The 23,635-nt window shown below is 37.1% G+C and overlaps 1 protein-coding gene across 2 annotated transcripts in view; it reads left to right on the forward strand.

The window, feature by feature from the left end:
* The window catches only part of PPME1 (protein phosphatase methylesterase 1), a 62,228-nt gene that overhangs the window by 22,292 nt on the left and 16,301 nt on the right, over window positions 1–23,635 (forward strand). For both annotated transcript variants that reach the window (XM_059410541.1, XM_059410551.1), the window contains 6 exons: window positions 7,573–7,630; window positions 8,097–8,148; window positions 13,446–13,600; window positions 14,904–14,994; window positions 19,000–19,065; window positions 22,301–22,424. In XM_059410541.1, the coding sequence (XP_059266524.1) occupies window positions 7,573–7,630; window positions 8,097–8,148; window positions 13,446–13,600; window positions 14,904–14,994; window positions 19,000–19,065; window positions 22,301–22,424 (546 nt within the window). The remainder of the gene's footprint in view (window positions 1–7,572; window positions 7,631–8,096; window positions 8,149–13,445; window positions 13,601–14,903; window positions 14,995–18,999; window positions 19,066–22,300; window positions 22,425–23,635) is intronic.

Below are 23,635 nucleotides of genomic sequence, written 5' to 3' on the forward strand. Positions count from 1 at the left end.
GAGACACAGCAAGAGAGGTAACACAAGCAGAGGGAGTAAGAGAGGGAGAAGCAGGCTTCCTGCCAAGCAGGGGGCCCAATGCAGGGCTTGATCTCAGGACCCTGGGATCATGAGCTGAGGTGAAGAGAGACATTTAATGACTGAGCCACCCAAGTGCCCCAATAATGCTTTATATTTTAATTATATTAAAATAGATCATTAAAGCTACTGGGAAGTAAACGATATTTGGTTGAAGATACCCTTGTCTAGAATAGAGGATGTATGTCTCTGTGAATGCTACCAGTTCTAGATCTTCCTGATTTTCTTGACTCTGTACAAGGAGAGGTGCTGCTAAGGAACATAGTAGCATTATTCCTATTTTTCTTCTGGTTCTATCAGGGAGATGTACATACTTCCTCTATTTACCAGTAGGGAGTCTAAGGGACAGAAAAATGGGAGCAAGGGGGAATGCAGTTCTGGGTAACGAGAGCTAGATGGCTATGAAATTGAGGAGGGCCCTGAATATACCATTATGTTCCTGGCAGCAGGATTATTGGGAATAGTTCTCGACACATAAGCACTTAATCATCTGTTATTAAATTACTAAATGATTTGATTCCTATCTTGTTTGCTACTTCCTTTCTCTTATTTTAGAACGTAGCTGTTTGATTTGGCTCTAAGTGCCAGGCTCTTTAATCTCCCTACACCTGTGTCATCCAACAGAAATATAACGCAAACCATGTATGTAAATTTTTGCCGCATATGTGATTTTTAAATCTAGTAGAGACATAAAATAGGTTAAAAAAAAGTGAAATTGTTTTTAATAGTATATATCTTATTTAACCTATTGTACCTGTGGTATTATCATTTTAATAAGTAATCAGTATAAAAATTAGTACTGAGATATTTTACCTTATTTTTTATACTGTCTTTGAAATTCAGTAAGGCAGTAAGGCACTTATAACATGTCTCATTTTGGACTAGCCACATTTCACATTTTAGTAGCATTGCTTTGATAATTTACATTCCTCAACTAGGTAACTAGATTGTGAGGTGAAGACCATGGCTTAGTTATGCCTGGCACTTAATTGTATGCTCAAGGAATGTTTCTTGAATGAATGAGTAATAGCATCACATGCCTGTTCCTAATGTAGGAGCTGGAGTAGTCACTGTATTCCAGTTCCCCTGAACCAATAGAACAAGACATGTAAGCCTTTACTTTCCAAATAAAGTCTTCTTATACTTCAAGATTTCTTTGAAAATTATGTAAAATAGTGGAATATGAAAACTGTCAATTTTAAAATCATGCACAAATATTATAAGTGATTTGTTAACATATATTGATATTAAATAAATTTTTTTCTTAAAAAGATAAAATAACATGGAAAGTGAAAGGCATAGAGGAGGTGATTGATAAATAGCTGCTGACATTATATGTGTTAGTGCAGAGGAAATCTCTAGTTCTTTTTTTACCAAAGTATAGTCTACAAATTACAAGTTCCATGAGATATTAATGAAATAAGGTTTTTATGATTAAATGAGTTTAAGAAATATAACATATAATATCTTCCTCTGATTTCTGTCAGAATTTCACTATATATCAGTATGTTATTAAGGTCTTTAGGATGTTCTTCTAAATAAATCTATTTCATTTCACTTGTGTCTTCCAAATGTATTTGACCACCCAATTCCCTTTTTCTAAAACATCTATTAGCATCCCATTCTTTGTGAAAGTCTTTTATACATAAGTCATTATGTCCCAATTGTTATCTGGTTTACTTGTATAATCAAGGAAATTCCTTACCACTGAGCTTAATATTAATAGCTTGGACTTTTGCTGGTTAAATTTACCTGCCCTTTTTTGTTGTTGTTACTCCTGACAGTATACCAGCCCACTAAATGAGTTTATATGTGACAGTACTTAGGAAATAAAAATGGTTATGTAAAAATTAGTGCTCTGGCAATTGACTTGACTCCAGAGCTCATATTTTTGTAAACACTAGAACATGATTGAGAAGGCAGCCATGGCAAACAGCAGGAATAAGCCCAAGCACCTAATGATCCTGAGAGGCAGAATTACTCTCAGACATCCACCCGCATGTTAACTGGTAAAATACTATAGTAAATTAGAAACAAAAAGGTACTAGTGTAGCCAGAGGACAAGTATACTGACAGCAAAAGGAAGAGATGAACAACTGTGGTTGATATTTATGTTGCTAGATCGTGAGATTCCCTGACAGCAGAAACTGTGCTTATTCACTCTTAATATGACAACACACCGGGCCTGTCCTGGAGTTGGTGCTCAATAGTTATTCCTTGAAGAAGTTAAAACAATTAAGAAAAGGATAAATTTGGGGTGCCTGGGTGGCTCAGTGGGTTAAGCCGCTGCCTTCGGCTCAGGTCATGATCTCTCAGGGTCCTGGGATCGAGTCCCGCATCGGCTCTCTGCTCAGCGGGGAGCCTGCTTCCCTCTCTCTCTCTCTGCCTGCCTCTCCGACTACTTGTGATTTTTCTCTGTCAAATAAATAAATAAAATCTTTAAAAAAAAAAAAAGAAAAGAAAAAGAAAAGGATAAATTTTATTCATTGTGTCCTATTTGAGAAAGTAAATCATTCTAAAGTTTTGATCAAATGTCAGTAAGTCATTTTTACATATGGCTGATACCAAAAGATAGAACATGGTTAGAAAAATCCCAGACACAGGATATGCAAGACCAAAGGACATGAAGACACAGTTCATGGAGAACGTACAGACGTGAGAAAGTTCATCCTCACTAGTAATCAGATATGATTCACATAGGAGGTATCATTTTTTTAGATATCAAATTAATATTTTCCAAAAACTATTCTTAGTGTTGGCAAAGGCATTAGAAAACAAATATTTTCAAACATTGGGACTAGAAATCACATCTTCCAACTCCTACTTCACTGTTCTTTTCTTTAGTGTCAGATAGAGCTCTCTTGGGAAGTAATTTAGCACTTTGAATTATCAGTATTTATATCATTTGAAATAGAGGTTGTACTTCTAGGAATCTATCTGTTCTAAGGAAATAATACCAAATTGTGAAAAGCTATTTGTCTAAAATTAGCAATCCTAGTGTCCAACTGGATAACCTAGAAGAAAGGGTTAAATTCCTAGAAACATACAGTCTTCCAAAAGTGAAACAGGGGAAATAGAAAATCTGAATAAACTAATCACAAGAAACAAATTTGAATCAGTAATCAAAAAACTACGAAAAAAATGGGGTGGCTAGGGGTTATGCCTGGGTGGCTCAGTCATTAAGCATCTGCCTTCAGCTCAGGTCAAGATCCCAGGGTCCTGGGATGGAGCCCTGCATCGGGCTCCCTGCTCAGTGGGAAGCCTGCTTCTCCCTCTCTGACTCCCTCTGCTTTTGTTCTCTCTCTTGCTGTGTCTCTCTCTGTCAAATAAAAAAATAAAATCTTAAAAAAAAACCAGGGTGGCTGGATGGATCACTCACTTGAGCATCTGACTCTTGGTTTCCGCTCAGGTCATGATCTCATGTATCATGAATTCAAGCCCCACAATGGGCTTCACTCTCAGTGGGGAAACTGCTTGAAGATTCTCTCCCTCTTCCCCTCCCTGTGCACACACTCGCTCTCTCCCTTTCTCTCATTAAAATAAATAAATCTTGGCGAGGGAAACAAAAGCAAAAATGAACTATTGAGGCTTCATCAAGATAAAAAGCTTTTGTACAGCAAAGGAAACAGTCAACACAACTAAAAAGCCTACAGAATGAGAAAAGATACTTGCAAATGATGTATCAGATTAGGGGCTGGTATCCAAAATCTATAAAGAACTCATCAAAATCAACACCCCCCCCAAAAAAAAAATCTAGTCAAGAAATGAACAGAAGACAGGAACTTCTCCAAAGAAGACATACAAGTGACTAACAGACACATGAAAAAATGCTCAGCATCATTCAGCATCTGGGAAATACAAATCAGAACTACAATGAGAGTCACTTAGATTAACAACTCAGGAAATAACAGATGTGGAGGATGCAGAGAAAGGGGAACCCTCTCCCGAGTGACTGGTGTAGCTACTCTAGAAAACAGGATGGAGGTTTCTCAAGACATTAAAAATAGAGCTACGCTATGGCCCAGCAATTGCACTACTAGGTCTTAATCCAAAGGATACAAACAGTGAATCAGAGGGGCACATGCACCCCAATTTTAATAGCAGCAGTGTACACAATAGCCAAACTATCGAAAGAACCCAGATGTCCATCAATAGATGAATTGATAAAGAAGATGCGTGTGTGCGTACACACACACACACACACACACGAATATTACTCAGCCAGCAAAAAGAATGAAATCTTGTTTTGTAAGTCTGTTTCTACTTCTATTACTCTAATGAATACATTTAAAGAGAATAATTATTATGGACATGCTCTAACACTTTTTGTTATTTATAGAACATGTTACACTCTGAATTTACTTTGTTCTTTCATTGTTTTCTAATTTTTGTTTGCCACACTAGGATGTAAACATTATGAGAGCAAGGACATTGCCCATCTTTTTCTATACTGTAGCCACATGATTAATTGGTGCCAGATTTTTAAAAGATGTAGTATAGAAAGATTTATTAAATAAGTGAATGGAAAATCTGTTTTTAGCATTATTGTCTTGTTTAATGACAGGCAGATCATAAATTACTGCTTTCAAGATAAAGTTGGGATTGACAATTACTCCTTTCAAAAAACTCCCTTTTTAAAATGTAGAGTAATAAAGCAAATTTGACAATATCTTTGCCACTTAATTTTTTAAAAGATTTTTTATTTTATTTATTAGAGCGTGAGGAGGGGGATGGGCAGAGGCAGAGGGACAAGCAGACTTCCCATTGAGCAGGGAGCCCAGTGTGGGGCTCGATCCCAGGACCCTGAGATCATGACTTGAGCCAAAGGCAGACTCTTTACAGACTGAACCACACAGGTGCACTTAATTGTATTTCCAGAGTATAGATTTGTTTTTGGCCTTGAAGGCTCTACCACCATTGTAATATGTTAAATAACCCTTGTAAATTAGCTTTCAGGAACAAATAGCAAAGTGTAGTAGGATTTCAGTCTGCTATTCTCTTTAAAGGTATTCATTGGAGTAATAGAAATAGAAAAGACTTGCTTTTCTAGCTGATTCCTAAAATTTTTATTTACTTATTTTAAGTAATTTCTACCTACTGTAGGGTTTGAACTCACAATCCCAAGATCAAGAGTTGCATGTTCCTCCAACTGAGCCAACCAGGGCACCTCTAGCTGATTTTTAAAATGTGATTTAGGGGCGCCTGGGTGGCTCAGTGGGTTAAGCCGCTGCCTTCGGCTCAGGTCATGATCTCGGGGTCCCGGGATCGAGTCCCGCATCGGGCTCTCTGCTCAGCGGGGAGCCTGCTTCCTCCTCTCTCTCTCTGCCTGCCTCTCTGCCTACTTGTAATCTCTCTCTGTTAAATAAATAAATAAAATATTTTTTAAAAATGTGATTTAATACACTGACACTGAACTATTGGAAAAATAATTAAAACAGTCCCATCTACAATAGCAAATAAATAAAAACACTTAGGAATAAATTTAAGCAAAGAGGTGAAAGATCTGTACAGTGAAAATTATAAGACAATGATGAAAGAAATTCAAGACACAAATGGAAAGGTACCCCATGTTCATGGATCAGAAGAATTAATATTATTAAAATGTTCATACTACCCAAAGCCATCTACAGATTCAATGTAATACCTATCAAAATCCCAAAGATATTTTCCACAGAAATAGAAGAAAAATTTTCTAAAAGTTGTGTGGAACAGGAAAAAATACTGAATAGCCAAAACAATCAAGAAAGAAGAGGCCAGGCATTATAATTCCTGATGTCATATTTGCATCCAAAGCTATAGTAATTAAAACAGTATGGGACTAGCTTAAAAATAGACACATAGGCCAATGGGACAGAACCAAGACCTCAGGAATAAAGACATGCATACTTGATTAACTAGTATTTGACAGGGGAGCCAAGAAGACTCAATGGAGGAAGGATAGTCTCCTCAATAAGTGGTGTTGGGAAAGCTGGATAACCACATGCAGAATAAAATTGGACTCCTATCTTACATTACTCACAAAAATTTAACTTGAAATGGATTAAAGATTTAAATATAAGACCTGAACCTCTAAAACTACTAGAAGAAAACATGGGGAGACAGCCCTTTGACGTTGGTCTTGGCAATGATTTTTTGGGTATGACACCAAAAGAACAAGCAACAAAGGCAAAAAGGAACAAGTGGGAGTACATCAAACCCAAAGCTTCCGCATAGCCAAAAGGAAAAAAAAAAAAACAAACCAACCCAAACCTATCAGCAAAATGAAAAGGCAACCTATAGAAAGCGAGAAAATATTTGCAAACCATCTATCTGATAAATGGTTAATATCCAAAATATGTAAGGAATTCGTACAACTCAATAAGAACAAAAAAATCAATTAAAAATGAACAATAGAGGCTCCTGGGTGGCCCAGTTAATTAAGCATCTGCCTTCAGCTCAGGTCATGATCCCAGGGTCCTGGGATCGAGCCCCACATTGGGCTCCTTGCTCAGCAGGGAGCCTGCTTCTCCCTCTGCCTGCCTGCCACTTCCCCTGCTTGTGCTCTCTCACTATCTCTCTCTGTGTGTCAAATAAACAAAATCTTTTAAAAATTAAGTAAAAATGGACAATAGACTTGAATAGACATTTTTCCAAAGAAGACATATAAATGGCCAACAGGTACATGAAAAGATATTCAGCATCACTAATCAGGAAAATGCGAATCAAAACCACACTGAGTTATCCCCTCTCAGCTGTTGGAATGGCTGTTATCAAAAAGATAGGAGACAAGCATTGGAAAGGCTGTAGACAAAAGGTAACCCTTGTGCACTGTTGGTGGGAATATAAATTGATTGCTGTGTAGGGATAGAGGGCACATACCTCAATATCATCAAAGCCATCTATGAAAAACCCACTGCAAATATCATTCTCAATGGAGAAAAACTGAAAGCTTTTCTGCTAAGGTCAGGAACACGGCAGGGATATCCATTATCACCACTGCTATTCAACATAGTACTAGAGGTCCTACCCTCAGCCATCAGACAACAAAAGGAAATTAAAGGCATCCAAATTGGCAAAGAAGAAGTCAAATTATCACTCTTCGCAGATGATATGATACTATATGTGGAAAACCCAAAAGACTCCACTCCAAAACTGCTAGAACTTATACAGGAATTCAATAAAGTGTCAGGATATAAAATCAATGCACAGAAATCAGTTGCATTTCTCTACACCAACAGCAAGACAGAAGAAAGAGATATTAAGGAGTCAATCCCATTTACAATTGCATCCAAAACCATAAGATACCTAGGAATAAACCTAACCAAAGAGACACAGAATCTATACTCAGAAAACTATAAAGTACTCATGAAAGAAATTGAGGAAGACACAAAGAAATGGAAAAATGTCTTTCTTTGATTATTCTGAGATTCTTGAAACTGATGGCCGTTCATTCAACAAAGTTATCATTATTGATGGGGAAAGATTTGCTAACTCAGATTTTCCTTATCTTCCTAGGCGGCGATCATTAGTAGGGTTCAGTGTAGGATTGTGGCTTTAGATCTGCGAGGTCATGGTAAGTGATGTTCTTAATTAGTCGCTGACTCAATGATATATTTGCCAACTCCTTTGAATAGTGTTAAGTATTACAGTAAATTTCAGTGTGACCACAAAATAACTTGGCCTGTTCCATTTGGGCTCTTTGAGCAAAGTCTTAGTTTCTATAAAAGATATTTTATAAATACACATATATATGTTGTTGTTTAGCTAAAAAATAAAAACGTCCTTTAATGTAACCAAATTCTGATGCTGGTGATGTATAAGGAATGTGGATAAATCTTTAGTAGGCCACTAGAATTATATCTTTCTTAGGATGGCCAACTATAAAGATACATCTGTAACAGAAAACCCTTGCTAAGCCCATCATACACAATAATAAAATCTGCATTTCATTCCCCAAAGTGAGATTTTTGAAAGCGAATACTCTTGCTTTTATAATTCCTATCATTGGGAATTTTATTTTTTAAATATTTTCTTTTTAGGTGAAACAAAAGTCAAGAATTCTGAAGACCTGTCTGCAGAAACAATGGCAAAGTAAGTAATGTAATATTGTTTATACATCACCTGGCTTCCATTACTATTATAAATAGTGTATAACTATTACTCTCCTGGTGAGATTGTTGGACAATAATTAGCATAGAGAAAATTTTACTTCTGTTGTCTTTCCTCTGTATTTAGTGTTTCCTTAGTATTTAATCTTGAAAGAAACATCCATCTTTCTTGATACATTCAGTGTTCTAGTCATCAAATAAAGCACTTGAAAAATTCTTTGTGTTGCCTTTTACAAAGTTTTCTTCTATTAACAGAGTTGAATAGAATCTGGATACTATTGGGAACTTATGCTTGAAAAGTGGTTATATATAAAAGGCTGAAAGATGTTCTTAAGGTAACCTGCCCACCTTCTTTGTCCAACTTCCTAGTAAGACAAGAACAAAGTATTGAAGAATAAATAATTACCTGGGCCTCAAAAGTACAAGATGGTGGTAGTATATACAATAGTCTCACACCTGGTCACTCATTAGAATCACTGAAGGAATGATTAAAATACAGATGGTTGGCCTTATCCCAGACCTGCTGAATTAGGGCTTCTACCAGGGGGATCTGAACATTTATTTATATTTTTGATAAAGCTATATAAAGAAATCTTATGCAGCCAGTCCTGTGACTGGTGTTTGGGAACAACTAACCTATATTTTAAACAGGATTCTTCTAACCACCCTGCTATAATACATGGTCTTTGAAGTATTTCACCAACTTTGGCCAAAAATTATCTTGTCTCTTCTTACTTTAGCAGCTTTAATCCAAGAGTAAACCATGTTTCCTTCAGAACTCAAACTCATGTGGCCATAGGTTTATTGTTATAGTTCATGCTCTTTGTGTGCTTTCTGTCTGCCAGGCTTTATTAAGTGTAAATTATGCATTTATTAAGAAAAATATTTACTGGGATGCTTGGGTGTCACATTTGTTGAAGCATCCGACTCTTGGTTTTGGCTCAGGTTGTGATCTGAAGAGTCGTGAGATTGAATACCATATCAGGTTCCACACTTAGTAGGGAGTCTACTTGAGATTCTCTCTCTCCTTGCTGCACTCTCTGTCTAAAATAAATAAATCTTTTTTTTAAAAAAGAATAAATAGTTTATTTAAGGTGTTTATTTTAATTATCCATATTATTAATTCTGTAGTACAGATGTTATCTTTTTTTTAAACCAATGAGGAAACTTAGATTGACTGACTGTATGAGGTCACATAGTTAAGAGAGCAGAATTGTGATCATTCAACTACAGTGCTTGGCAGAGAGAGAGAGAGAAATAACACTGTATGACACCATTCCATTCAGTGAACATATTTCTGAGAAACCATGAAAAGGGAGCTAAGAATCTGTTTTCTGAGTTGTTCATACTATCCTTTGTAATGTGAGAACAGTAAAGCCCAAAATGATCAGGTGTTTAGTGATACCTAGAGAAAGATTTGTGAACAATTTTTAAGGATTTAAAGGGTTTCCTGACTGTTGACAAAAAGTGAGATACATCATCTAAGTGCCAGGCTGCCAAAGAGTTATGACAGCTTGAATGACGTTCTCCAGGAATTTGAAGAATTAATTGAGGATCTTAAGTATACATTGCCTAATAATATATCAGTCTGGGACAATCAGGGAAAAAAAAAACACACATAGGAATTTGAACAGGGCAAGTTTAATATAAAGATTTATTAAATATAGTAAGGCATTGGAGTAATGAAGAATTGCTAGTAAGAAGTAGAACATTAAAGAATATATATTTAATTAACTTGATTGTGGGGGTCATTTCATGTATCTATATACCCAATCATCATATTATATACTTTAAATATATTATAATTTTATTTACCAGTTATACCTCAATAAAGCTAGAAAACTTTTCAAAAAAGAAAGAAAGAATATAGGAATAGCAGGTGTAAGTAGCTGCCACAATCCCCTTGGGCAGAGGTGGAACACCAATGGAAGAGGTTGAGATTTAGACCTTGCTGTAGAGGGCATGACTGTGGTTTACTGAGGGCAGAGAAGTCATTTGGATGCCATGTTGGCAGACCTTCGCCAGATATCTGCCCTCTAGGGTACAGGGAAAACTGTTCACAGAGAGGTGTCTCACTAGAGGCACTCTGCAACAGAAATATTGAGGGTGGTTCCAGAGATCTGCTGCTATACAACATAGTGCCTGTACTTAACAATGAGTTAAAAGTTTGTTAGGGGAGTAGATCTCATGTTACACCCACACTCACACAAAAAGAAACTTTTGGAAGTGATGGTAAGACAAGCGTATACATTAATTATTTACTATTTTTTGTATACCAATTTTACCTCAATAAGGCTAGGAAAAAAATTGGGTATGGGGGGGATGATATGCTAGAGAAGCCACCTGTGCTGCAGGATTTGGGCACTAGGGAAGCTGTGTGCTGGAAGGCTTCCCATGCTGCAGGTCCTGGGTGCTAGAGGCACATAGGCTTCAGGAGCTTGTGGAGAAATGCACTTGAACTAGCTGCAAAACCTTTTCTTTCTCTAATGTCTCTCTTGTGCCCTCTACTGATAAAGCTTAGCATCATGCCCGCTGGAAAGGTGAAAATATTTAAAGGCCAGTTTTGGAGAACATACAATGAAGGGTGTGAGAATTAGAGCTGAGAGACAATAAGTTGAAAACTTCTAACAAAAGTTAAAAAGAAAATAGATAATTAAGACTATCTAGAATGATGAAGATGGTTACCAAGAATCAGAAGAGCCAATAATTTGGATTCTTGTGAAATAGTCAAAGCAATAAAACATTTATATGATTTCTGAGTTCAGTCACTCTGAAGCAAAAATCTCAAAATAGCATATTTAATGGATGATTAATTGGATTTTCAAGTAGTACTGACAGCACAATTTTTGCCTTGTGTATCAACTTCAGAACCTCAACCCTACATAAAATGCAATTCCACTGAAAGTAGAAGAAACAAGATTTGAGCTCAGATTGCTCTGATACTCTTTTTCTGTTATGTCCATGATATGCTATATTGCTTCTCAGAAAATGAACCCAGTATTAATAAGCATGATAGAATCTCCTTACAAAGCCTTCGCCAAAACTGTGATGTATCCAGTTTTAGTCTAGTTTTCTAGATAACACTTGCTACTTCATCTTTATTTTATTTTTCTGTAACTTCAGAACATGTGTCAAGGCACTAATCTTGGCAGTTTGGCTAATCTTAATAAGAACAAATTTCTCCTGGTGGTAAATGATCAAGTGATTTGATCATAACCACTTTTTACCTGGATGGACTATACCTTTCCTAAGCTTAGATACATTTTGGAGTTCGTTTGTTTCAGACCCTGTCCACCTTCAGGCACACATGAAGCAGATATCACAGAACCAGTCCAACTTAGTTACTTAGTGTTTTATGGAGACCTGTATTTAGATAACCTTCTGTAGCAACTTTTTACTTTATTATACTGTTAGTAACCAAAACTTTTAGCTTTAAGTTTAACTCCAAAGGAATATTAAACTGTTACTTTTTTCACTTAAAAAATTAGGTGGGCCTCCTCATCTCCCAGATTGTCTGCAGATGCTACAGCTACCCCATTCATACCTGTATTTGTTTTATGAGATTTTTAAGATTAATTCCTTCTGAAAACATTTGTCTTTGCCACTCTGAATGCTCTGGAGGTCATATTCAAAAGGCTGTGTTCCTACATCCACAACTGCTGTATTTGGATAACACTGTGTGGATGCTTGAGGTATATAATAACATACAGCAAGAAAAAACTGTTTTTTTTTTAAGTTAACTAACTCAGCCACTCCCAAAAGAAGACGGTAGAGCCAGTAGTCTCTAAAAACATACCACATCTACCTATTGCTGTAGTGAAGAGGGCCTCTAGACAAATCAAACCCAAGTTCCTACTTCACTTCTCATTTTCAAAACTTTAAGGTTTGACTTTGTTAAATAGATCCACTCAGAATTAAAGACTAGGACAGAAGCCAATAAAAATTAGCTCTGAACATCTTGTTTCTCAGAACATTGTACTTACATTTATTTATGTTACTACTTCAAATAACTTTATATGACAAATTTTAAGGAGTAAGTAACATTTGCATAGCATTTACACTTTTCAAAGTAATTTTCATTCACTGTTTTTTTTTTTAAGATTTTATTTATTTATTTGTCAGAGAGAGAGAGCACACAAGCAGGCAGAGTAGCAGGCAGAGGCAGAGAGAGAAGCAGGCTCCCTGCTGAGCAAGGAGCCCAATGTGGGACTCGATCCCAGGACCCTGGGATCACAACCCGAGCCAAAGGCAGTGACTTAACCAACTGAGCCACCCAGGCATCCCTCATTCACTGTTTTAGTTACTCTTCAAGGCAGTCTGAAATAGTAGATCATTTTCTTTTTTTCTAATAAATCACATTCTTATCTTCATTTTATAGATATTGAAACTGAGAGATTAAATAATTCAATTCCACATAATAAAAATTAAAATTGGGCTGCAATTCATCTTGTGACTCTAAATTTTACTACATTATAATGCTTAATAAAATTGTTTTCCTGTTTTATCGTTAGGGAAACTGTGGCGTAGAGAGCTTACATTATTTGTCCAGTTTCAAGCTTAGGTTTAAAATAAAGATAATATATGGGGCGTCTGGGTGGCTCAGTGGGTTAAGCCTCTGCCTTTGGCTTGGGTCATGATCTCAGGGTCCTGGGATCGAGTCCAGCATCGGGCTCTCTGCTCGGCAGGGAGCCTGCTTCCTCCTCTCTCTCTCTGCCTGCCTCTCTGGCTACTTGTGATCTCTGTCTGTCAAATAAATAAACAAAATCTTTTTTAAAAGATAAAGAGAATATGTAATTGTACTAAATGTGTGGAATAGTGAAAGTGTGATGTAAAAGAAAATTTAAAAATTGGGGTTCTTGGGCACCTGTGAAGCTCAGTTGGTTAAGCATCCAACTCTTGATTTTGGCTCAGGTCATGATCTCAGGGTCATGGGATTGCGCTCCCTCTCAGGCTCTGCACACGTCATGGAGTCTGCTTGAAGTTCTCTGCCTCTCCCTCTGCACCCCTCTGCACATGCTCTCTTTAAATAAATAAATCTTTAAAAAAAAAAAGGAAAAAAAGAAAATTTGGGTTCTTAGTCCCATTTATCAGAAAGAGCTAGATGTGAGGCTACATGTATAGATACTGGGGGGCATAATAAGAGATTTACATAGGTATATTTGCAAGATGGTCCAGTAGACCTTTACAGTCTTAGGACCCAAAGTTACTTACTAACCTATAGTAACAGACCAAAGGAAGGAGTTAGAAAAGAAAATGACTTTTACAATCTTCTCTTTGTAGGGATGTTGGCAATGTGGTTGAAGCCATGTATGGGGACCTCCCTCCTCCAATTATGCTGATTGGACATAGTATGGGTGGTGCTATTGCAGTCCACACAACATCATCGAACCTGGTGCCAAGCCTCTTGGGTCTCTGTATGATTGATGTTGTGGAAGGTAAGTTTTCTTAGTACTGACTAAATCAGAATCTTTGATTTATAAGAGACATCCATGATAGATTATTATTATCCTATTTTAATTTATTGTTGATTTCTACTCATCTTGAACTATGTCCCTCTGTCTTTATATCTTTTTTTATGTTATTTTATAGCAGAGACACTCTCAGATATATTTTTTAATTGGCATATAACCTTTTATTGGTTTTAGGTATATAACATAATGATTCAATGTATATATTGTGAAATGATAACCACATTATGTGTAGATAACATACAGATTTTTTTCTTATGACGAGTGTTTTTAAGCTCAACTCTGTTAACAGCCTTCAAATATACAATAAAGGAGTACCTGGATGGCTCAGTTAGTAAACAGCTGACTCATTGTTTTGGCTCAGGTCATGATCTCAGGGTCATGAGATCGAGCTCCATGTAGGGCTCCATACTAGGTGCAGAGTCTGCTTAAGATTCTCTGCCTCGGGGCGCCTGGGTGGCTCAGTGGGTTAAGCCGCTGCCTTCAGCTCAGGTCATGATCTCAGGGTCCTGGGATCGAGTCCCGCATTGGGCTCTCTGCTCAGTGGGGAGCCTGCTTCCCTCTCTCTCTGCCTGCCTCTCTGCCTACTTGTGATCTCTCTCCAAATAAATAAATAAAATCTTAAAAAAAAAAAAAAAGATTCTCTGCCTCTCCCTCTGCCCCTCCTACTGCTCGCATTCATGCATGCTGTCTCTCAAATAAATAAATAAATAAAATCTTAAAAAAACACAACAGGTATAAAATACAGTATTTTAAACTATGGTCACCATGCTGTACATTACATTCTCAATACTTATTTATTTTATAACTGGAAGTTTGTACCTTTTGACACTTTCCCCCATTTCACCCACACCCCACATTATATAGTCATTTTCCATGTCATCAAAAACTCTTTGTAAATATCTTTTGTGGCTGTGTAATTTTTTAATTGTGTGTGTGTCCCATTATTTTATTTAACATTTAAAAAGAAGCTGCCATGTCTTTTATGACCCATCCTCAGAAGTTACACTATTGTTTATATAAGTCAGCCCCTATTCAGTGTGGGAAGACTACACAAGGGAGTGAATACCAAGAGGCAAAAATCACTGGAGGCCATCTTGGAAGCTGGCTTTTACATCAGTCTTCTGAATTTTCTTAAGCTATATCTTTTTTCCCCAAAGCATCACTGAATTCTGCTATCATTGAGGGCAAATGTACACAGTTATCCCAGCAAGTGTAAATGCTTAGAATATGTTAAGTGCTATAGTTAAAATATTTGTTTAACATCTAGGTACAGCCATGGATGCACTTAATAGCATGCAGAATTTCTTACGTGGTCGACCTAAAACCTTCAAGTCTCTAGAGAATGCCATTGAATGGAGGTAACCAACAAATCTATATTGTCTGTATTCTAAATGTTAGATTGTAGCTGCCCTTTTTCATCAATTCAGGCACCAAGTTCAAAGGAGTAGTTCAGTTTCCAAGCCTTAGCTTTATCATGTGCAGAAACAGTTACATAAAGAGCAGAATTTTTTTTTAAATATTTAAATGTTTCATGCTTGGCCCAGTTATCTAAAATCCATCCTTTTTCTAATACACTATAGTGCCTCCTAGAATTTTAATAATTATGGATCATCTGCTGTCTAGCTATTTCCATCTCTGAGGTAAGAGTCTGGACTAAATTAGGCTCTAAGGCCTTTTTCACTTCTGATGCTTCATGGTACTAGATTCACTTTCTGTGTTCCAGAGAAAACAGTGGAGAAACAGAAAGAATGGACATAGGTTCCTTTCTTAGTTTTTATTTGGGTTTTGGTTAAATAGTTTTCATAAAAATTATGGACAGAATTGGCTATGACTTCCACTTAAGGCTGTTCTGTTGTTAATTTATTCATTAATTCAATCAATTATTTGATTAAATATTTATTTAAAACTTTGTGTTAAAGGGTGAAATTTCAGAAATGAGTAATATACTGTCTCCCCCACAAGGAAATCAGTCTTAGGATAAAATATCTTTAGTATCCTGTCTTCCTGCGTATTCTTTAAAATCATGTCTAGTTCCTTTTTTTAGACCCTTTTTCTAACTCCTCCAATTCATTTAATTAAATAACTAGAGGCCTCTGTCTGTATTATATTGTACTGTTTACCTCTTTAGTCTTCTAATACTCCCCTAAAAGATACGCTTTTATTGCCAATTTTTATGTTTCTCTTAATGCTTTTCCTACATCATAAGGGCAGAAGCTATCCTCTATTTCTTTTGTATTTTCATATTGCATACAGCATACTGCTGACTGCATTAGCAGGCAGAACGTATCTGTTCTTTGAATCAAGTGGAAATGAAGGACTTGGTAAATAAAGCCTAGGTAGTTTATCTAAGACAGAGTATCTCATGCCAAATATGGCTTACCAAAATGAAGTTTGTGTTTGATAAGTTGCTTCTGTCTCCCCTTGTTCACACTACTGAGATGTAGGGTTCCTTTTCTCTTAGAGACACCAAAGATCTCTCCCTCTTCAGCAGCTACAGTGTTTGTATGGAGCCGTTGCCAGTTTAGCATGTACCTCAGGCACCCTGCCTTCTTCCCCAATAACAACCAGTGAGAAGATGATTCCAAATAACTTTTTCCTTTTTTATTTTTTTTAAGTACCTAAGATGTGTTGTACCTGATTTAAGAACTGGTGATGAATCAGGCTTAGTACTTGTCATCAAAAAAAACTGGGAATACAAACAAGTAAATGTGTAAATACAATGATTGAAGCACAGAAGTTACAGAAGATAGGAACTTAATCCAGCATGGCAGTCATAGTGGACCTGCTCCTAAAACAGACAGAGTCTTGATTCTAGTGGCAGATGTGGGATAGGATGAAGGTTCTCTCTGTTGTATGTTTAAATGTTTTGGGTTCTCTGATTTTTAGAACCCAGTTCCTGAGCCTGAGACTCAGAAAGAATATAATGAAGTATTTCATAACTTTGTTTTGTACTCTGCTGGATATCTGATTCAAGTTCATGACCCATGGATATTGTGGCTATTCCATATGGGAGCGGAAAAAAGATGTTGAAATACAAGGTCAACCTATTTAATTCAGTAAGGATTTAAAGCAAAGTGAATTCCACTTCTACTTTCTCTGGTCATCCTAATAAGAAGCAGTAGGTTAATTGTCATTAGAAGCCTAGGCTTTGGGGCGCCTGGGTGGCTCAGTGGGTTAAGCTGCTTCCTTCGGCTCAGGTCATGATCTCAGGGTCCTGGGATCGAGTCCCACATCGGGCTCTCTGCTCAGCAGGGGGCCTGCTTCCCTTCCTCTCTCTGTGATCTCTTCCCTTCCCCTCTCCTACTGTGATCTCTCTCTATCAAATAAATAAATAAAATCTTTAAAAAAAAAAAAAAAAAGAAGAAGCCTAGGCTTTGAAGTTGGACATTTTGGTTTCCCCACTCTGGCTGCTCTGAGGAAAACACTGGGGGAAAGAATAGGGAGTGGTATGTTAATGGAAGTGGGAAATTGGTTAAGAGACAATTGTAGTAGTATAGGGGAATAATGATGGTAAGCATAGACCAGGATGGCAACAGAGGAAGTAGTATGTCATATCTGGAATGTATTTTGAAGGAAGAACTGACAGGACTGCCTTGTGGGTTGGATATCAGCAGAGAAATGGGGTTGGAGGCAGGAGGAGGCACAGCATCCAAGGATGAGTTCTAGGTTTTTAGCCAAAGCAATTGGGTGAATGGTAGAGACAAGGAGAAGTAGATTTGGGAGCAGGTAAAAGGTCAGGGAATAAGGATTTTTATATGGATAAGCCGAAATGCTTATTATACATCAAAATGGAAATGTTAAGTAAATACTTATATGTACTTGTTAGAAGAAGTTGAGCTAGAGATAATTGGAGGACCATTATTTTTTGGCGGGGGGAGGACCATTATTATGTAGATAAAATATTTAAGAAAAATGATTCCTTTAAGGTAACTTTTTTTTATGACACCTTTTTTGAGACGTTTTGTTATATGGGGAGCAGAGAAGTGGGGGAGTATCTAGTAGTGAATGTGAAGTTGAGAATATTTTCAAAAGCTGTTTTATAATATTCACTAAAGAAAAAAATAATCCACAGGGTAACCATAGGTAGCAAAGTCCTCACAGGCAAGAGGAGATGGGAACTGTGCCCAAGGTTGACCTTGAATAGAACAAAGATGTTTCATATATTAAAAACTCATCAAGGCAGGGTATATGATTATAAATACTGGTATATTTGTAGATCTGTAGATTCAGTTGATAGTAGAAAAATGAAATAATCATTCTGATTGCATCTGTTTATCATTAAAATAAGAAACAAGGTCATTATCTAAGGGGGTTGCCCTTTAAAATTTTGCATGATTTTTTAAACTAAAAAGTTGCATTTCAAGAAATGTGTTCTGGGGCACTTAGGTGGCTCAGTCAGTTAAGCATCTGCCTTTAACTCAGGTCATGATCCAGGAGTCCCAGGATTAAGCCCTAGATCAGTCTCCCTACTCAGTGGGGAGTCTGCTTCTCCCTCTCATCTTCCCCACTCTTATACTCTGTCACTCTCTTTCTCAAATAAAGGGATTAATTCTTAAAAAAAAAAAAAAAAGTGGGGGAGAGAGAGAGAGAGAAAGAAGAGAAGAAAAGAAAAGTGTTCTGGTGGCTTGTTTCACATATTGTTTCCAGTTCCCCCGGGACATGCAGCTATTTTGCTTGGCCCTTAGGCGTACATGGGCAGTTCTCTGAGAGAACTAATCTATTAAAATAGCATCTTAGCTCCTGAACTCTGTATCATGACATGCAAGGTCCTCTAGGAGCTTGTCCTTACCCACCTATCCCTTTCTCCCACTCACACTCCCATTTTGCTTTCCCCTGCTTCTCTTTGCACTCTGTCCTCTAAAATCCTCATCATGTTGACTTGTCCACATCACAGTGCCTTTGTTCGCAATGTGCCCTCTGCCTATATTGCCCTGACCACCTTCTTTTATCTTCTGCCTAATTTCTTTTCTCCTTGGTTTAGGCAGGACATTTAGGGAACTTTGTTTAACCTCTTTATTCAGAATAAAGTGATTCCTTTGAACCTTGCATTTATTATATTAAAACTATCTGTGTTTCTTTCTCCCTGTTTGAATTGGGTGTTTCTTAAGCACAGGCCTGACACATAGTACCCTCCTGGTAAATGTTTGCAGAATGGAAATTGCTTGAATGTCTTTACTTAATTTTTACTCGTTGGCTTATAGCCATAATAACCAGGTAGGAAGTAGTGGTAATCTCTATATAAGCTGTATTGGTAAACACAACTTTATAGAGGTTCCACAGAATCTGCAAAATTATTCATTTGACCCTATAACATGATAAGGTGGATACTGAGTAACTTTCTTTCTCCCTTCTCACTTTTCTAGCGTGAAGAGTGGTCAGATTCGAAATTTGGAGTCAGCCCGTGTCTCAATGGTTGGCCAAGTCAAACAGTAGGTCTTATTTTTCCCTGTTGGGCTGGTTAGAGACTGAAACATGGTGAGGGAATTACAGATTGCTTTTTGTTATACACCTGTCCTACCATCCTGAATGCCTTTGCAGTCAAATGCTCTACCCTTGAGCTATACCCCCAATTCTAGATAATTTTTGCAAATGAGTTCAATTGAACTAGCCTCATAGCTTTTGTTTTCTATTTCTTTCTTTCTTTCTTTTTTTTTTAAAGAAATCCCAAAGCCTATATGATACAGGATTACCTCTTTATTGCAACTCTGGGTCTTAAAAGGTGAAGAATCCCAGAGAATGGAGATTAAAAATTAAGTGTCTTCTCTAGTGTTGGAAGCTATGGCTTTATTCTGGTAACGGTCTCCTTCTTAGCCAAACCTGATTGTAAGGAAATCACACTATAAAAGTTTTAGTGTAGCCTAAGTGAAAGCCAGATTCTAAGGCTAAGCTAAGATTACTTTAGCCTTTGGGGCACCTGGGTGGCTCAGTGAGTTAAAAGCCTCTGCCTTCAGCTCAGGTCATGATCCCAGGGTCCTGGGATCTAGCCCTGCATCGGGCTCTCTGCTCAGCAAGGAGCCTGCTTCCTACCCCCCACCCCTGCCTGCCTCTCTTGTGACCTCTGTCTGTCAAATAAATAAAATCTTAAAAAAAAAAAAAAAGATTACTTTAGCCCAGCTGATCTTCTTGGATAGGGTTACATGAGTCTTGAGTATTGCTATGTGGTTACAAAATAAACTTTAGATGAATTGAGAAAATGTTGCCCAGCAGAACAAGAGCATGAGAGTTGATGAAAATGATAATGGCATTACTGAATGCCTGCTATTTGCCAGGCACGGCACTGTACCAGCTATTTTATACTGTATATATATATTATACTGTACCAGGTATTTTATATACATGCTCTCATTTTAAAAATCTTATATTATGGAAATTTTTAAACATGTATAAGTAGAATAACACAATGAACCCCAATATACACATTGCCTGTTTTCAACAGTTACTGACTCATGGCCAGTCTTGTTTCATCTGTGCTCCTTTATTGTCCCCTAATTACAAAATATTTTGAAATAAATTCCAAGATTTGAGGATACCCTAAATGGTAAGGACACTTTAAAACCAATCACAATACCATTATTACACGTAAAAAATTTAATAGTTCCTTAATATCATCAAGTGTTCATTCAGTATTCACATTTCTAATTGTCTCACTGATTATATTTTTTAGATCAAATCAGAATTACAGTAAGGTAGATATATACTAATTGGAGGGAGAATATATCTCTTAAGTATCTTTTATCTTTTATAGTTTCTACTTTTGTCTCATTTTTTTTTTCCCTTGTAATTTATTGTTGAAGAGACCTGGTTCTTTGCCCTGTAGAATTTCCCACAATCTGGATTTTCTGATTGATTCCTGAAGGTGTAATTTAATATGTTCCTCTCTTCACTGTATTGTCTATAAATTATTAGTTAGATTCAGAAATTTGATCAAGTTCAGATTTGTTTGTTGTTATTTTGGCTTTTTATTTGTTTGTAAGAATAGGTACTGCCATTAGGAAGCATGTAATTTATGGTTGTCTCTTTTCTGCAGCGTTGGTAGCCATTAATGATCATTACATAGATTCATTGATTCATTTGCACCATCTCATTTAATCTTTATGATACCTCTTTAAGACAAATATTATTTTGTAGGTGAGAAAGTGGAAGTTCAGAAAGGTAAAGTGGCTTCCCCAGGATCACACAGCTAGTGAGTCACAGAGCTCAGATTCTGTCTCCTGTGTATTTGACTTCAAGGCCTGTGTCATAGACTTTAGGCCTGAAAGTACAATTCAAGTAGCAGTACCTAGTAGACACAATGCAGTCTTTAAATAAGCTGTGGGATGCCCACTTTTTAATGCCTGAATATTTTGAAATTAGATTTGTTTAAGTAGTGGGAAAGCATTTTGTGAGGAAGTTATATGACTTATATTCAGGTAGTTCAGCGATTTTAAAATTTTACCTAATATGTAAATTTAAGTGGTGTCTTCTCTTAATATGTAAACTTGTGTATATAGTGTGTGCTTTAGTTGTCATATACATACCAGATAGAACCTTCCTGCCCTTTTTGATCTCTTGAAGATCAAGAGATCTCGAAATCTCTTGAACCTCCTAATCCATAGCTGTGGAAATCCAAAGCACATGTTCTTTGTTATATTACCTTAACCCTAGTTATGAAACTTCATAACCCTAGTTATGAAACTTGACATCTCAAGTCCCATAGAACACATTTTGACACTTTACTGAGATCGATAGAGGAGACAAGGAAGGAGAAGTTACCACTGTTAAAAATCCACCACTGAAGTTTCAGTGACCCTTCAATTTATCCCAGTCCCTTTTTATCCTGCTTGTTCTCTCTCCTCTCCTCCCTTCTCTCTCCCTTTCAAGGGCAAAATAGCCAATTCTTCTTTATCGTGGAGAACAGACCTTAGTACTGGCTGCTACCTAGGCGCTTGGGATTTTTGCCTTTAATATTGTCAGTGTATTTTTTCCAACAAGTTCTTTCTAAAAGGAATTATAGTATCAGCTGTTCATATAATACTGATTTTTCTACCTAACTATATAATAAAGAAAGATTGTTTTTTAGAGGAGAAACAATAATAGCAATTGGTTGGATCAGATATTCTAAGCCTCAAGGTTCAGCTGGCGATGGTTATTTAATTGTCAGTTTCTATCAGCTAATTGAAAGTTGGGGCCTTTTACTGTGCTTAAATAGCATAGCCTTGCTCTACTGTAAACAGGGTACATGCTTTGAAGTTAGTTCAGCTTGGATTTGCCTTCCAGCCTCATCTACTAATGAGCCAGGGAATCTTGGACAATTTTTTTTTTTAATTTTTCAAGGCGACTTCGTAGAATCGTTAAGAAATTTTTTTACAAGATAATGTCAATAAAACTCTGGTCACCATGCCACAGGAAATGATTACTCCCTTCTATGGGTTAGTATTGGTGTAAGAATGGAAAACTAGCTCTTGGAATATAGTCATACCTTCCGTGGCCATGACTTTCCACAGCCCTGGTCTATTTTCACACACTTTAAAATGCACATTGTTTACATCCTCCTTCTCCCCAAAGCATTAAGTTTTAACTGACATTTGATTATAAAAGCCTATAAGAACCTGTATCTCTGAGATAATTTGTGTATAAAAGAAAGATGTATGATAGCACTTAAAAACAAACAAACAAACCACCTAGGTGTGAAGGAATTACAAGTCCAGAAGGCTCAAAATCTATAGTGGAAGGAATCATAGAGGAAGAGGAAGAAGACGAAGAAGGAAGTGAGTCCGTAAACAAGAGGAAAAAGGAAGATGACATGGAGGTGAGTAAAAGCTGGCATTCTTGGAAGGTTGGGGCAATGAAGGTTTAGAGTGTGTGGGGGTGGGAAAGGGGGGGTGACATATTCTTTTTGTTCACCCCTAGATATTTTAGGTGGTGAAGAAGTTATCATAATAGCTATTTAGGTTAACAATAAGATATAAGGCACTTGTAGATAACTTTAACAAATTGGAACATAAAATTTATATACCCTACACTCAAAAAGACTGCTCTCTCATCAGATTCTTTCTCACCTTAATATTTCTGTTCCTGGGACGCCTGGGTGGCTCAGTGGGTTAAGCCGCTGCCTTCGGCTCAGGTCATGATCCCAGCATCCTGGGATCGAGTCCCACATCGGGCTCCTTGCTTGGCAGGGAGCCTGCTTCTCCCTCTGCCTCTGTCTGCTATTCTGTCCACCTGTGCTCGCTCTCTTTCCCTCTCTCTCTGACAAATAAATAAAATATTTAAAAATATATATATATTTCTGTTCCTATGGTTTATCTCTTGAGAAAATCTGATTTCCCACTAGTCTATGCTAAGTCCATCAGATCTTACTCATCTTTCAAAGTGTATTTCTTTGGGGAAGTTTTCTGACCTCATTTTCTATCAGTCCTTCTCCAGTATACCACTGAAGATCTGTATGACATAACTTAGCACTTTTTGGGTTGTTTATTTGTTTAAATAAGTTTAAGTAATCTGTATACCTGATGTGGGGCTCAAACTCATGATCCTGAGATCAGGAGTTGGGTGCTCTACCAACTGAGCCAGCCAGGGTCCCTGACATAACTTAGCACTTTCTGTTTTAAAGTTGTGGCTAAGGGTGCCTGGGTGGCTTAGTGGGTTAGGCTACTGCCTTCAGCTCAGGTCATGATCTCGGGGTCCTGGGATCGAGCCCCGCATCGGGTTTTCTGATCAGCGGGGAGCCTGCTTCCCTCTCTCTCTCTCTACTTGCCTCTCTGCCTACTTGTGATCTCTGCCTGTCAAATAAATTAAAAATTTAATCTTTTTTTTTAAAATAAATAAAGTTGTGGCTAAGTCATAGAATTATTTTTCATAAACCCCATTCAGAGATACTATGGTCTCCTGTAGTCATCCCTAGAATGCAGATTCAGTGTCCTCTAATGTGCAAGTGTTGTCTCCCAACAAAGTAACCTCTGTATTTTGAGCACAGGAACTAATGTTCTATATGAATTCCCCTCAGCATTTAGCTTGGGT

This window comes from Mustela nigripes, chromosome 1 (assembly GCF_022355385.1).
Source record: "Mustela nigripes isolate SB6536 chromosome 1, MUSNIG.SB6536, whole genome shotgun sequence".
NCBI lineage: Eukaryota > Metazoa > Chordata > Mammalia > Carnivora > Mustelidae > Mustela > Mustela nigripes.